We start from the raw sequence: 15,860 nt of genomic DNA on the forward strand, positions 1-15,860 counted from the left end.
ACGTATTCTCACCGGTCGCCCTGGGAAACTCGCTCCCTCCTCTTTTCGTCCACCCGCAAGCGGAGGAACTACTGCAAAGAGCGGACCCGCTTTCTCTGCGCCCGGGCCGAGCTCCCCGAGCAGTCTCGCCGCTGGCATCTCGGCTCTGCGCTGGCGGGGGCGAGCGGGGAAGGAACCAGGTTTGGTCCTTTGAAGCCCTGATATATGATAAATCTGAAGCCTGTCACTTCGCTGTGTGACCAATTAAGAAAGTGATTTGTTCAATCACATCCTTAAATTTGATCACTTTGGTCGAAAACCTGAGTGTCCTTAATCCCTCAAAGACTGGAGATCCCTTATCCTAACGAAGAACTTCCTTCCTGACTTCCAAGATCCAAGTCTTTTTTGCCAGCGGGACTTTCCTTGGGCGCTAAGGAGGTGAGGACCGGGGCTGCAATGAGAGTAGCGCGCCCCCTCGTGGCGCCGGTAGGAAACGTCTTCCCGGGTGGTGCGAGATCTGAAGCGCGCGCCTCGATCATTTTTCCGCCGGATCTCTGAAAGTAAAGTGTTGTCCACTTCTGGATCATTTGGGTGCTCCGTTTCGAAGAGGAGCACCGAGGACGTTTTATGCGCCAGAGTGAACGAAGTAGAAGCCACCCGCAAGCGGAGTAACTACTGCAAAGAGCGGACCCGATCTCTCTGCGCCCGGGCCGAGCGCCCCGAGCAGTCTCGCCGCTGGCCTCTCGGCTCTGCGCTGGCGGGGGCGAGCGGGGAAGGAACCAGCCATGCGGAGACTGCTTCGAGCTTGGGGAGAAAAAAAAAACAATAATCATTGTCTTGGTTCTTTCGCACCCTGTGAAAAACTACACGTCCGTCTCACCCGTGTCTTCCGCGTGAGCGACTCCCCTGGATTGTGCAGGAGGAGTTCAGTTTGAACCCACGGGCTGATCCTACCGCGGATTCAGCTGTTTGCCCGACCAGTTGCTTAGGGGGCTCTTAGCCTTTTGCTGCAGGGCTCCAGATTTAAATTGCGAATTTAGCAGCGTGATCCATGGCTCAGTTTTGAATTAGTTTCCTTTTAATTACTGGTGTCTAGAGATTATATCACTGCTGCTCAAACAAGACGAACTCTCCGGAAATCGGGGACGTGTACAAAATGACATGAAAACAATAATAGAGCAAGTAAAGGTTTATTCCATGCTGAAAACAGAAGAAGAGAAACCCAGCGTTTCGACAGTGTGCGCTTGTACAGGAGTCACACCACAGCCCCAACGTGTTTCTTTTCTCCTCTTTCAGTATGGAATAAACCTATTGTCCCTTTGCAGCCTACGCCTGCTGAGGCAGCACCCTACTAAAAATCAAATCAATTCAATGTATTTGTATATAGCGCCTTTCACAACACGGTTGCCCCACGGTGCTTAACAAAGCAAGTGGCCGAACATGCTGTGAAAACAGAACAGAGAAGGCCAGAGACAAAGCAGGAGAGCCGACACGATCGTGGACATGTTCCTACATAATGCGAGGCAGCAGTAGTTTCGAGAAACAAACTTGAAAACCTTTACCTGGTCCGTTTTAGTAAATATTCTAGCTACAGTATGCACGCAGTGCCGTTACAAATGAGAGGGAACAGTGCCGCCCACAGAAGGAGCGCTCAGGAGACGGGCAGTTTGCACCCCGGGTCCCAGTACTGCTGTGGTGCAGAGTCTACTGGCAGAGGAGGAGTCCTCACAGGTAGCTTTTCATCTACAGGGCTCAAAGAGCCAGAAGGGGTGTTTTGTTCCAGGGGACACAAGGACCCCCTTCCCCCTTTTTGTGTGTGCTCTTCTCCCAGCTGGGGCGCAGGGAGTTTAAGCAGAACGAACAGCTCTTTTGACAGGGGATGCAAGTCTTTCGGCTGCAGCACAGTTGAAGCCAATAAACCCGACAATTCACCTTTGGACTATAAATGTTGTCACATGATGCTCACCGTTCGCGCTTGTACCTTTGGCGTGATTCATTATGCTAATTCCAATGTGCGTGTCTCTCCCATCTGAGCGTCTCTCCTGCGCTTCCCTCCTGTCCCTCACGGGTGCTGTCGGTCTGTTGTGTCGCTCCTCCTTCAAACCTCCCGAGCTGAGCTCGGGTCCAGGCGAGTGGGGACGGCCCGCCAGTCTGTGCGTCTCAGGTCGTCGTCCCTGTCCTCTTCCTCCTCCTCCTCCTCCTCCTCGCTCAGCCGCGATGACGATCGGCCTGAGGCTGGCCACCCTCGCGCTTCTCCTGGCTGTCATCCTCTTCATCCGCTCTTCCTACCGGCTGGCGGAGACCGCGCGCCTGACCCTCCGGCACGAGAGCTCCTCACGGTAAAGCCCTCTCCTCCCTCCCTGTGCTGCGAGTCTCCTTCGCCCCGGAAAACTTTTTTTTTCCATTCTGCTTTTTTTCCATTCGAACACAGAAGTTTAGACCGCAGATTTAGCGGTGTTTGCTGATCAGTCGCTCAGTCAATTCTATTTTACTCGTCTCCTGGGCTTGTGTGTTGCAAATACTTCTGCGTGCTAAATGGTAACCTATAGACATACAAAACAACTTAGAGTAACGGGCTATCTCTTTAAATACAATGCAATGCAAGTATGAAACGGAGTCCCCAGACATTGTTTTACGGTTTGATGCTGAAGATTCCTAGTGATGTGCTGTTGTCATTTACTTTATAAGACCATAACACGTCGAATTTTCTAAAGAAAAGGGAAGTTATGCCCTTAAATATATGTGTCACTTAGTTGAGCGTGCATGAACTTTGACCATGATAAGAACCATGATTCTTAAGGATCATAACAACCCATCCAAGACGAACGATATAAGGCTCTAGACCTGTAGTGCACACCCAGACTCAACGAAATGTATTGGCATGTCTGATAATAATAGCATTGCTGGAGAATAAAAAATGTCTTTATAAATATTTACAGTACAATCGTGTTATTGAACATTTACGTGCATCACCTAAACTATTATTGCGTAGAGTCAACTGTCGGGCAGGTGTGGGAATTTGTTCGTGCTTAACCTGCAGGCAGCAGCGACTCGCTCTGCTCCTCTGAAAGAGCCTCATTGTGTCCTTTTTGCGGTTTAACGACAATGTTCCCCTAGGGGGCAGCATAGTTGCGTACTGGGCCCGGGTTCAAATCCTGGGGTGCTGTGTGTGTGGAGTTTGTATGTTCTCCCCGCGGGCAGGTGGGCTTCCTCCCACAGCCCAAAGACACACTGGTTGGCTTGTGTCCGTGTGTTCCTGCCTTTCAGTGGAGAGCGTCCCTTCCAGGGTGTACCCTGCCTTGCGCCCGTTGCTTGCCGGGATAGACTCCCCTGTGACCCTGTATTAGATAAAGCAGCTAGCAAATGGGTGGATGTTCCCCCTGTTTTTAAAAGAGGCAAACATGAGACCTACATATATCGCAAAGCTGTTTCTAAACTCTGGAGGAAGCCGCAGTCTCAGAGCTGTGAGAGCACTAACAGCTGGCTTGTTCTACAATCATGCTGTAAATGCTGTACTTGTCCAGAGGGAAACATCTTCTGCTTCAGGATCTGGGGACGTGTCATTTCAGATGTTTGCCGCGCTTTTGTGTGTGTGTGCGTGTGCAGTCCACGTTCCATGAAACATGAAGGTGCACATCATAAAATGTTCTAGGCAACTGTATTAAGCAAATACAAAATGGCCTCACACAACCGCATTATAGTTTTAACATAAAATATTTTGTTTCCTGTGAGCACTGTAACACCCGACTTCTGGTATTGTGGGATCAGCCCAACCACCTGTTTCCCTTATCTGAAGTTAGACGAAGCTTCTCAGAAACAGAATACACAGAAACATAGTGGAAGTTCTCCCTCAAACACTGGTATAGTAAATAGAAGAGGTGTGCACTGCTTTCGGACAGTGAAACATTTAACTCAGTTCCGAAGTGATTCATATATAGAAAACAAGTGGGCTGTTTAAAACTGCTTAAAAACATAAACAGGTTTTTTTAGCTAGTAGTGAATGGATTGATTAAGTAACCAGGGTATCGACTTCAACAACATGACTGGGTGCCTTGTTCCACACTCCCACTGCCCTTTGTGTAAAGGCATCCCTCCTTAAAGTGCATTTATAACCGGGAACCGGAAGCACTTCTGAACACAAAGGGTGGTGGGAGTGTGGAACAAGATGCCAAGGTTTGTTGTTGTTACCCTGGCTTTATTCAAGACAGAGCCGGATGAGATCCTTCAGTGAGGAGAGGAGGCATATCTTTACACAAAGGGTGGTGGGGGAGTGGAACTAGCCAAAGTTATCCAAAGGGCTACTAATGATCAGAGCGCAAGATCTGCATCTCTGCCTATTTCCCCTGGAGCATGCACCCTGTCTCCCTCGCACAGCACTGCACTTGGGGATTCTGCCTCGACAACAGAACCTACACCAGCTCTCAAGCCGTCCCCCATCTGGGGTTCCCCAAACTCTGTGTTTCAGGAAGGCGAGCCCCACGCCCCCGATCTCCGAGGAGATGGCCCTGCGCTGCCTGCAGCTCCAGCAGGAGGTCCTGGGGATGCAGTCGCTGAAGAAGTGAGTCTTGGTCATTCCGTCTTCTCCCGGCGCGCTCTTCCCAGCCACGCAAGCAGAACAGGTTACAGGCGTCAGACAATTGAGGAAGATAAGGATCTCTTAAATGGTAGGAAGTTGCAAGTAGCTCTGTAAACACACAGGTACCATGTGTGCATGTGTTTGAGCAGTAAAAATTGAACCATTACCATCACCCTGTGACTCCGATCTGATACGGGAAGGAGCTGTTTCTGTAGCGGATGTCCTACACTTCTGGACAGGTTACAGGATTAAGAGGAGACTGGAGGGGTCTGTCTGTCCCTGTGTCTCTGCTGTCCCTGGTCCTCTCTGTCTGTCCCTGTGTCTTTGCTGTCCCTGGTCCTCTCTGTCTGTCCCTGTGTCTCTGCTGTCACTGGTCCGCTCTGTCTGTCCCTGTGTCTCTGCTGTCCCTGGTCCTCTCTGTCTGTCCCTGTGTCTCTGCTGTCCCTGGTCCTCTCTGTCTGTCCCTGTGTTTCTGCTGTGCCTGGTCCTCTCTGTCTGTCCATGTCCCTGTCTTTCTGCTGTCCCTGGTCCTCTCTGTCTGTCTGTCCCTGTGTCTTTCTCTCTGCATGTATCTGTATGTTTCTCTGTGTGAGCGGTGAGGGATGTCAGGAGATGCCCAGTGTCAGGTTTGAAAAGTGTCAGGGAACGAGACAGGGACAGTTGAACAATTAGACTAACCTGTCAGGCCCTCTGGTGTATTCCTGTTCCAGCACACCTGTGTACTGCTTTTGTGTGTTGACTGCAGGGTGAACTCCACGCTGCTCTGTGGGCAGGTGACGCAGCTGATGCGCTGTCCCTGGACTCTGAACCTCACCCAGCTGGAGCAGCAGAGGTCAGAGCCCCCACAACACACACACACCAGCACAGGGCTTCAGACTGCATTTCTACACAGTACAGTTATCCGGTGCTCAGACTGGCACCTTCTCCACATTTGGCTTTTAGATGTGGTCTCCACTCCTAGTCCAGTAGGTTTTCTACTCATCAATTAAATACATCTGAACTGTGAACAGTGTATTTTGGTAGCCAGACTGCTCTTATTCCAGATACTCTGGTACACAGACTGCTCATATTCCAGATACTCTGGTACATGGACTGCTCATATTCCAGATACTCTGGTACATGGACTGCTCATGTTACAGATACTCTGGTACACGGACTGCTCATGTTACAGATACTCTGGTACATGGACTGCTCATGTTACAGATACTCTGGTACATGGACTGCTCATGTTACAGATACTCTGGTACTTATATGACTTGTAAGACTGCTATGGAGACTGCTAGTGTTACAACAGTATACAATTCCGTACACTCCTGTACAGTACAAAACAGTACAGTATGGTATACCACAGTACTCCATAAAGTAACACTGTGCACTACAGCACTATACAACTGTGTATGAAACCACACATGTGTAGTTTTATGCAGTGTCCTTCTGGCTAAGACCTGCAGAGAAGAATAGCACAGTAAAACCCTGAAAATACCATGGTAAAGAGCAGTGGTAACCACTGGTAATGGTCTCTCCACGGCAGGACAGAGCTGCGCCTGTCCTGCAACGCCACCGGCCGACTCGTGGTGACCCAGGACAACACCCCCCTGGGCGGGACGATCACCTACGATGCAGAGAAGAGGACGCGACAGGTGGACACAGAGATCTTCAACATGCTGCCTCAGGTACGAGTGAAGGGGCTGGTTTTCGTTTTCCTTCCTGCTCCCAGCTGTTGCTTGCCATGTCCGTCAGTAACATGTGGGAGTCACCCCCTGTTTCTCCTTCCGCTCCCTTCTCCCCTCAGAGCCCCCCCTGGGCCGGCGGGCCGGGGGCTCGGCTCAGGCGCTGTGCAGTCGTGGGGAACGGAGGGATTCTGCGGAACAGCAGCTGCGGGGCCCACATCGACCGGGCCGACTTCGTGATCAGGTACCGGGCGCCTTCCTGCTCCTGTCCTGGCCACGCATCTTCTGTGCAGGGCAGGCTGTCACACTGGGGGGTCCGGTCTTTGACCCAGCCTCTGCAGGCAATCCAAAAATTAACTTAAGTCTTTTAAGGTCTTTTACAGTTGATTACAGAAAAAATACCCTTCTATAAAAGTGCAGTCGCCTTCAGTCTTGGTTGGAAGTGTTAACAATTATGCTGTTAATGTTAATAATTAGACCAGCTAACTAAGACTAAGACTGTACCACAGTCTGACAGGTTTGCCAACAGGAATCAGCTGTACCACAGTCTGACAGGATTGCCAACAGGAATCGGCTGTATCATGATCTGGCTGGATTCCCAGCTGGAATCACAAACTGTATGCGGAATGGTTGAGTCAAACACAGTTGGGGTTGAGAGGGAAGCTGTGTCTGACTTTCCTGGAATTCAGTATGACGGCGTCCCAGAATTGAGCTTTCACTCTCCCTCTCCATGTTCCAGGTTCAATCTGCCCCCCCTGAACTACAGCAGGGACGTGGGGGTGAAGTCCAGCCTGGTGACAGTCAACCCCTCTCAGATCATCAACAGGTACAGTAACTGTATCTCAGGAAGTCGCTGTACAGCTGTGGACATGCCCCCCATAGCCCTGTGCCACCTGGGTGCTCTGGCACTGTTTACATGTTCAGCCCCACAGCACCAGACCCTGGAGGTGATGATCTCAGCAGTGCTAAGCTCTGATGCTGGTGATCTCCATAATGCTAAGCTCCAGTGATGATGATCTCCACAGCTCTGAGCTGTGATGGTGATGATCACCACAGTGCTGAGCTCTAATGATGGTGATTTCCACAGTTCTGAGCTCTGATAATTATTAACTCCACAGCTCTGAGCTTCGATGATGATGATGATGCGCTGAGCTGTGATGGTAATTTTGATCTCCACAGCACCAGGCTCTAAAGGTGATGATCTCAACAGTGCTCAGCTCTGACGACGATAAACTCCACAGCTCTGAGTTGTGATGGTGATGATCATCACATCGCTGAGCTCTGATGGTGATGACCTCCACAGCGCTGAACTGTGATGGTCTCCACAATGCTGAGCTGTGATTGAGATGATCTCCACAGCGCTGAGCTGTGATGGTGATGATCTCCACAGCACTGAGCTGTGATGGTCTCCACAATGCTGAGCTGTGATGGAGATAATCTCTACAGCACTGAGCTGTGATGGTGATGATCTCCACAGCACTGAGCTGTGATGGTCTCCACAATGCTGAGCTGTGATGGAGATGATCTCCACAGCACTGAGCTGTGATGGTGATGATCTCTACAGCGCTGAGCTCTCATGATGATGATCTCCATAGCACTGTGTTCTACAATGCAAATGGCCCAGCTCATCCAAGTGTCTGGACCCTGAAAATGTGGTTCCTCCCATCTGCAGCTACAGGAATCTGAACTACGCCAGGAGGCCCTTTGTGCAGAGAGTGTCCACATACGAGAATGCCCACCTGGTCTTGCCGGCGTTCGCCTTCTCCTTCTGCACTGACCCCTGTTTCCGAGTGTACTACACCCTGCAGGACAACCGCCCCCACCAGAGGGCCCTGTTCTACCACCCGGACTACCTGCGCCAGCTCGCCACCTACTGGCAGGAGAAGGGATTGCGGGAGACGCGGCTCTCCACGGGGCTGATGATGGTGAGCGCGGCCCTGGAGCTCTGCGACCGCGTCGAGCTCTACGGCTTCTGGCCCTTCTCCTTCGACCTCTCGGAGCGGCCCCTGTCCAACCATTACTACGACGACGTGCCGCCGAACAGGGGCATGCACGCCATGCCCGAGGAGTTCCTGAGGCTGCTGCGCATGCACAGCCAGGGCGTGCTGCGGTTGCGCGTCGGACAGTGTCCGTGACGAGCCCAGCGCCGCTGCAGAGGCTTCCCCAGTTCGTACAACTGGGTGTTTCTCCCACAGTGACACACGACCCAGAGGACACCAGGGGAGACGATGTGGCAGTGCATGTGAAACTGAGATCAGGAGGCACTTCTTTACACAAAGAGTGGTGGGACTCCGGAACGAGCTGATTCCAGGGCTGCTTTCAGGAGATGGCTGGATGACATCTTGGGATCCTCTGGCTAGTGAAAAAAACTCAGTAATGGGACATTAAGTAATAGGGTATTCTGGGTGTTCAGTAATGGGGTATTCTGTAATGGGGTCTTATGTAATGGTGGAAAAGGAGTTGGGTGTTAGGTAATATGGTGTTGAGTGATATGGTGTTAAGTAATGAGACATTAAGTAATGGGGTATTCTGTAACAGGGTGTTTAGTAATAGGGTGTTAAGTAATGGGGTATTCTGTAACAGGGTGTTTAGTAATAGGGTGTTAAGTAATGGGGTATTCGGTAACCGGATGTTTAGTAATGGGGTGTTCAGTAACGGCGTGGAAAAGTAATGGGGTGTTAAGTAATGTAGTATTCAGTAAAGGCACATTAAGTAATGGGGTGTTAACATTCGGCAGCATTCAGACATTCGGTAACAGGGTGTTTAGTAGTGAGGTGTTAAGTAACGAGGTGTACAGTAAAGTAATGGGGTTAGGGAAAATTGGGGTCCGATGTTGTAATTGCTTGAAAGATTCTCTCATTTCAGATAAAAGCAGAGTAAAAGGTTTTTCAGTTCAACAACACAAATCTTCGGATATGGAGCCTTTTTATTAAAAGCCTATACACGGTCGGAGGGCTCTGCTGCCTCTGTTTACTCAGGGACCTGCTGTTACTCTTGAGAGCTGGGGTCCCCGATCCCTGTCCTGGGGTGTCTGAGCTCTTTACTCAGACAGAAGAGTATGTTTCCGCCCCGCCTGATGTCCCCTCCAACACTTTGTGATATCCCTGGACGTTCACACAGCAGAGCCTGCTTTATGGCTTCAATTAAAGCTCGCTGAAGCAAATAGTTTCTTTTGTGAGCTTTTTTTTTTCTGCACAGAGAAGTGAGAACGTGTCTCGCAAACCGAACTACAAACCCCAAGTGTCTATATAGTGCCTTGCATGCCACAGGCTGCGGGGCTGCTCTCGGGAGAGACCAGGGTAGCCTCAGCAATCACAGTGGGAAGGAGAGACGTCAGGCAGGGAGTCCCTTTTTTTTTTTTTAAATCAGATCACTTTATAAGCCATATACAATTTCTTGCCTTGTCTTTTCTGCATACCCCAACTTGCTCTCCATGAGACACACAGACAGAGAGAAGCTTGGGGTCAGAGCACAGAGTCAGCCATTTATATGGCACCCCTGGAGCAGCTGGGGTTAAGGGCCTTGCTCAAGGGCCCAACAGAGTAGGATTCCTCTGCCAGCCACAGGATTTGAACCGGCAACCTTCTAGCTACAGATCCTTAGCCACAGAGACACCACTCCGCGCAAGCACGACGCGCCATGAGCGAGCGATCTACGCGCACGCGACGGCCACAGGCACCAGCTTGGCGCGTGTCCCGGGTGACCAGGAAGTTCCACCACTTCTCTGGAGCCGAGGTGTGTCTGGGGAGCTTGTTTGCTTTCTGAGCTCCGGGGGCGATTTCTGTTCACCATTATTTGCATACAGGATCTTCATGTGTTGCTCATACCTCCTTGTGTGTTTACTTAGCTTAGCCTTCACCTTTATGGTAATGGGGCTGACTCTATTTTTGCAGCATCTCCACTCGTCCACATGGACCTGTCGCTGGCTCTGTCGGATTTCCGAATCTGACGGAATGATCTCCCATTCGCCTGTACGGTGTATGTGGTGGGACTCATAGGAGTCCTGTGCACAAGTCATGTAGGAGTCTGACAGGACTCAGTGCTGTGAGCAGTCCTATAGGAGTCTGACAGGACTCAATGCAGTGAGCAGTCCTATAGGAGGATGGAATCTGACAGTACAGGTGCAGAACGTTCTTAAAATATTGTTGCAATTATCCTGCAAAACATCTTTAAGAATCTTATTTTTCATACTTCTGTTTTGTCAATCTGGGTACTATCGACACTATTTTGTGTTTCTCCTGGCACGGGCCCAGGTTGGTCTGCTCAAAAATAAGAACACATAACACCGGACTCTCACCCCCTTCAAACATCGTTGAGAAAAATAACTCTTCATATATTTATAGGCATCAAAAATAAATTAAAGAGCAAACAGGCATCATAAATAACAATTATACACAAGAGGCATGTCTGGCTTTAGCTCGTGTTGAACCAGTTGTCAGAGATTTCTCTACAGAGGGCAAAGGTCACGTCACGTGTGTCTCCAGACGGGCCCGGCCAGAGCTGACCCCACCCGTGGACCAGCTCGCCAGTGACCCCGTCACCCCACAGCTACATCGAACCAGTTTACAGCAAAACCGGGGGTCAGAACCAACACTAAACACCTACGACACATCAACATCAACAACAACGCTTGATCTCTCCCCGAGTGAACCCCGTCGCACATCGGACTCAGGTAAAAGTCTCTCCTCTCTGTCCCGCTGGGTGCCGTACCGCGGTCCCCTCCCTTTCAGCCAGGACAGCGCGTTCCGTCGATGACCGCCACCGCCGCACTGTTTCAACGGGTGGTCAATTCGCGGGGGTCTTCCGGCATCCTTGTTGATCTGCAGCGTCACGAATTCCCCGCTTCACGACCCCTCTGTCGCGTGTGTGTGGTGCCGAACGCCACTCGTACTGCGATTTGCCTTCCGAGGTCGACCATCTGTAGTCATTGTGATGCTACAGCGCATAGCCCAGCTCAGAGTGGGAATCAGCCAGGACACTGGTGCTAACACCCCTACTCTCTACCATTACAACACAGTAATATTTAAATATCACAAGGCGCTCTAAAAGCACCCTACTCTTGCATTATAGTTTATAGATTTTGTCCCTTTTTGAAAAGAATGTTTCATAGTGATCACATGTGTATGCAGTATAGTTGACATTGTCTGGCTCTCCAGTATCCAGGCTGGAGGGGCTCCACTCTGTATGTTCTAACAGGTTCTCCTTTAATTCCAGAACAACCAATGAGAACAGAGTGGGAGGGGCTACACCGGCGCCAGTCACTTTCCAGCAGCCAATACGAATGCAGTGGGAGGGGCTACGGCAGAGACAGGCGGTCCTGCAGCCAATAGGGAGACGGGGGGGGGACGGGGTTCTCGATGCAAACCCCACCCCTGTGCGCAGAGCAGGTCCATGAGGGAGGAGGAGTCAGTCTTTTACGTGAATCCCGGTGGGCAGACACTGCGGTCCAGAGAGCCAATCAGAGAGCTGCTTGACAGTCAATTACTCAGGGTTGTGCTGTAAGACAGAGCAAAAGCAGGGATGTGAGGACTGTAGTGAACCAGGGTATTTAATTCCACTGCTGGATGGGCTACAGTACAGTACAATTTACTCCTGGCAAAAGCAAAAAAAGAACACGGACACTACCATTTACAGTGTGACCTGGTTCTCCATAATATCAATTATACCCTTAAAATAGTTTTAGTTTACTCACCTCTCGGCCCGTGTATTGCTAGCAGCCCAGCCCGCTCATGGACCCGATCCGGTCCATCTTCATGCCGAAGCAGCCGCGCCCCATGCTCTTCCGGGTCCGCCCGCGGAAGGTCTTCTGCTGGCTCAGGAAGTCCTGGAAGAGGCGGGACCAGACCTTCCCGTTGCCCTGCGCCAGCGCAGGCTCCGCCTCCTCTGCGCGGACGCCCCGCCCCTCTCTCCACGCGGGCGGGGGGGGTCGGGCAGGGGGCGGGGTCTCGGGAAGGGACACGGCCGAGCCTTCTGCGATGTCGGACTCCAGGATCATGGCGCTGATTCGTGGACCGAAGAGGTTAGACAGGATCTGCAGCAGGACAGGCAGGAGAAAGAGTAAGAGGACGAGTTCAGATGCAATCCAATAATAATCATGCCCTAGGGGTTCGTGAGAGTGTGATCGAAGCGTCAATGTCAAATTAAATAGTCCTTTTAATAAATAGCAATTAATAATTAACAGTGTAATCATAAGAATAAGAAAAATAACAGTAGTAATACTGATATTTTACAAAGTGAAAAGAAGCATGTTAAGAGGGTTTCTGTAGCATTTATCTACATTTATTGAAAGGTTTGATTTAGTTAAAATCTCAAGGGGGTACCTGAGGCAAATCATTTAGGTTGAAGGGGTTCAGCTGACAGAAAGGGATGGGAACCCCTGTGCTAGAGCAATGATGTCCTGTAGGAATGTTTCCCTAGAGCAATGATGTCCTGTAGTAATGTTTCCCTAGACTCGCAATGATGTCCTGTAGTAATGTTTCCCTAGAGCAATGATGTCCTGTAGTAACGTGACACAAGAATGCTCCACAGTCAAAATGTTGTCTCTTTCCTTTCCAGCCTGGAATAAACCTTTACTTTTCCTTTGCAGTCTAAGAGAGTAACAATGCCCTTTAGTACTGCTGCTCTGGACTATGATATATTACAATAATACTGTAATATAGTATTGTTGTCCTACAGTTGCTCTAGAGTAGTGATGTCCTATAGTAATGTTGCCCTAGAGTAATGATATCTTGTAGTATTTTCTCCTAAAGTAACACTGACCTATTACGATAGTACTACAATATTCTAATGTTGCCCTAGAGTAATGATGTCCTATAGTAATGTTGTCCTACAGTAATGTTGTAATAATAATTATTATTAATAAGCCCCACCTGTTCACCATATCAATAAAATTATATTCTACAATAATGCTGTTCTAGAATAATGTCGTCCATTTGTATCTTTGTCCTATACTAAAGCCGAAATATGCACTGAAACACAGAATTAAAAGTTGCACTTAATACTTTTCAAAAACCGGGAAACTACCACAGACAAGCCTGGAGTCGGGTTTTAAATGTCACGCGCACCCGGCGGGGTCTGGCAGCCCGGACAGCAGGACACGCGCGTGAGCTTCAAAGAGGAGGAATCGCGTGTCAAACGGCAGCGACACGAGACTGCAGGAGCGAGCCGCGAGCTAGCCGCGCGCTGGCCGGGCGCAGCGCCGGCCGTACATGAGCGCTGCTTACTTTATACAGTAACTCCCAAACAACACAGCAGACCAGAGAGGGATACATGAATCTGGATGTTGGTAAGGCAGTACGACCGTGCGCCTCTCTTCCCAGATGTTTGTTTCCGAGCCACATCTGGATTTCACACTCGATGTGGAGACGTTGTTTGCGCGGCCGCTAACTCCTCTCCGGGCGGGCTGAACCGGGGGGCTCGTCCAGTTTAACCAGCCGGCGCCTAAAGAACATTGTCTGCGTTGTAACGAGAAGATCATCCGGTACTTTTGTGTGGAGCGATGCGTTAGAAAGCTGTCCAGTTACCTGCGTACATATACCATTGTATTTACAAGTTTATTAGATCTCTGCCTGTTTGCACAATCTGTCTGTTTGTTAAGCGCGTAAAGTGGGGTTTGTCCGCCGGAACCCGAAGCGCAGAGTTGAAACAGCGAGTGCTTCTCCAGGTGAACAGCTAGTGGACAGCCCAGGAGACCAGGTGGACCTGTTCAGCCACCTGCACGCCGGTCTGTTCCTGTACTTAATAAGACACCATTTCAGTTCTAACAGTTATTTTCCGCCCTGCACGCCGCTGGGCTCCGCACCTGAGTGTTTGCCCAGACTACTCTACCCGACCTTTAAAACAAGCTCTTCTCCAGAATGTGGAAAACACACCCACACGTATTGAGGGGGGTGGCCAGGCACAGCGGAAAGACACTCACCTGTTGGTCGGAGCGGCGGAGCGCGGGGCGCGTCTCGGCCACGAGCGCCAGGCTGAGCAGGAGCACGAGGAGCAGCGGGCACGAGAAGGAAGAGGAGGAGGAGGATGATGAAGAAGAAGATGAGACGTTCATCCTTGTTGTACGGAGTGGCAAAAGCAAAGAAAAAAGTTACGAAAGATTCTGTCAGGTCGATTTCTGTCGCTCGTTTCGGAGAGCAGCGTTCGGTGCGGGTGGCTAGTTCTGTTTCATAGGAAGGTTCCGGTTCTGTCCTGTACGCTCTCAGGACTGGTCAGGGTCTCTGTGCACCGGGGAGCCGCACGAGCGCTTAAAAGTCTCGCTCCTTGTGACGTCACGGATTCTCACCGGTCGCCCTGGGAAACTCGCCCCCCCCTCGCCCCCTCCTCTTTTCGTCTTTTCTTCTTCTTGGTGCTTTCATCTCTTTCTCTCCTCCATTTCTCCCCCCACTTGCTATAAACAACTGTACACAAGATCCAACTCACAGGTTCTTGGCTCTGTCAAAAGGAATCAGATCAGGTATATGAACCCTTGGCCACCTGTGTCTCGAATCATTCAGTTCTCTGCCACCAAGGGCACAGAGGATACAGAGGTGTGCAGACAGGTGTTTAAAGAGAGAGACAACAGACAGACAGGTACAGAGGTGTGCAGACAGGTGTTTAAAGAGAGAGACAGCAGACAGACAGGTACAGAGGTGTGCAGACAGGTATTTAAAGAGAGAGTCAACAGACAGACAGGTACAGAGGTATGCAGACAGGTATTTAATGAGAGAGACAGCAGATAGACAGGTTCAAAGGTGTGCAGACAGGTATTTAAAAGAGAGAGACAGCAGACAGACAGGTACAGAGGTGTGTAGACAGGTGTTTAAAGAGAAAGTCAACAGACAGGTACAGAGGTGTGCAGACAGGTGTTTAAAGAGAGAGACAGCAGACAGACAGGTACAGAGGTGTGCAGACAGGTGTTTAAAGAGAGAGACAGCAGACAGACAGGTACAGAGGTGTGCAGACAGGTATTTAAAGAGAGAGCAGATAGACAGGTACAGAGGTGTGCAGACAGGTGTTTAAAGAGAGAGACAGCAGACAGACAGGTACAGAGGTGTGTAGACAGGTATTTAAAGAGAAAGTCAACAGACAGACAGGTACCAGTGAGACAGGTGGAGAGAGACAGACGGGTTGTTCTGAGCCCCACTCTGTTTTATGGCCCTTCCGAAAGGCAGCCTTCACCACCCTCCCCCTCGTAAACCCCTCTCGCAGGGAACGGCGCGCGGAGAGGAAAGCATTCCTCTCCCGGACTCGCCGGCCGGAGACTCGATGTTTCGGCGGCCGCAGCCCGTTTCCTTAGAGACGGCTCCCAGCGCGGGACCTTTCCTGCCTGTTGTGCACGAAGCCACATTTCCGCAGAGCAGAGGACGGGGCGCACAGCTATTCCAGCCTTTGTTCAGAGGCCATTAAACCTGCACTGTCCCCCGAACAAAGGCATTCCACTGCAGGGCTCTGCCCTGTGGACGGCACACCGCGGTACAAACAGACTGCACTGGGATCAGGGTAAAAGCACAGTACTGTGCAGTACAGCCCACTGAGATCAGGGTATAAACACAGTACAGTTCAGTACAGCCCACTGAGATCAGGGTATTAACACAGTACAGTACAGTACAGCCCACTGAGATCAGGGTATAAACACAGTACAGTGCAGTACAGCCCAC

The 15,860-nt window shown here is 50.5% G+C and overlaps 2 protein-coding genes across 2 annotated transcripts; one reads left to right on the plus strand and one right to left on the minus strand.

The window, feature by feature from the left end:
• Nucleotides 1–2,196: 2,196 nt before the first annotated feature.
• On the plus strand, nucleotides 2,197–9,254 carry LOC138236047 (alpha-2,8-sialyltransferase 8F-like). Its single transcript, XM_069186777.1, has 7 exons — nucleotides 2,197–2,318; nucleotides 4,445–4,537; nucleotides 5,301–5,387; nucleotides 6,087–6,228; nucleotides 6,348–6,469; nucleotides 6,965–7,051; nucleotides 7,898–9,254. Exons 1-7 carry the CDS (start codon nucleotides 2,197–2,199, stop codon nucleotides 8,358–8,360), a joined length of 1,116 nt encoding a protein of 371 aa, XP_069042878.1. The 3' UTR covers nucleotides 8,361–9,254.
• Nucleotides 9,255–11,408: 2,154 nt separating this feature from the next.
• On the minus strand, nucleotides 11,409–14,482 carry nppcl2 (natriuretic peptide C-like 2). The gene is made up of 3 exons (XM_069186778.1): nucleotides 14,144–14,482; nucleotides 11,918–12,256; nucleotides 11,409–11,721 (listed from the first exon to the last, which is right to left on the minus strand). Exons 1-2 carry the CDS (start codon nucleotides 14,273–14,275, stop codon nucleotides 11,936–11,938), a joined length of 453 nt encoding a protein of 150 aa, XP_069042879.1. The 5' UTR covers nucleotides 14,276–14,482; the 3' UTR covers nucleotides 11,409–11,721; nucleotides 11,918–11,935.
• Between the last annotated feature and the right edge of the window lie 1,378 nt (nucleotides 14,483–15,860).

This window comes from Lepisosteus oculatus, chromosome 3 (assembly GCF_040954835.1).
Source record: "Lepisosteus oculatus isolate fLepOcu1 chromosome 3, fLepOcu1.hap2, whole genome shotgun sequence".
NCBI lineage: Eukaryota > Metazoa > Chordata > Actinopteri > Semionotiformes > Lepisosteidae > Lepisosteus > Lepisosteus oculatus.

Bases quoted from the DNA above. Each gene is read 5' to 3' on its own strand.
- LOC138236047 (XM_069186777.1), top strand. From the start codon at position 2,197: ATGACGATCGGCCTGAGGCTGGCCACCCTCGCGCTTCTCCTGGCTGTC. The intron at 2,319-4,444 runs GTAAAGCCCTCT...TCTGTGTTTCAG, and splicing joins CGGCACGAGAGCTCCTCACG to GAAGGCGAGCCCCACGCCCC. The intron at 6,229-6,347 runs GTACGAGTGAAG...TTCTCCCCTCAG, and splicing joins TCTTCAACATGCTGCCTCAG to AGCCCCCCCTGGGCCGGCGG.
- nppcl2 (XM_069186778.1), bottom strand. From the start codon at position 14,275: ATGAACGTCTCATCTTCTTCTTCATCATCCTCCTCCTCCTCTTCCTTC. The intron at 12,257-14,143 runs GTGAGTGTCTTT...GTCCTGCTGCAG, and splicing joins TCCGCCGCTCCGACCAACAG to ATCCTGTCTAACCTCTTCGG.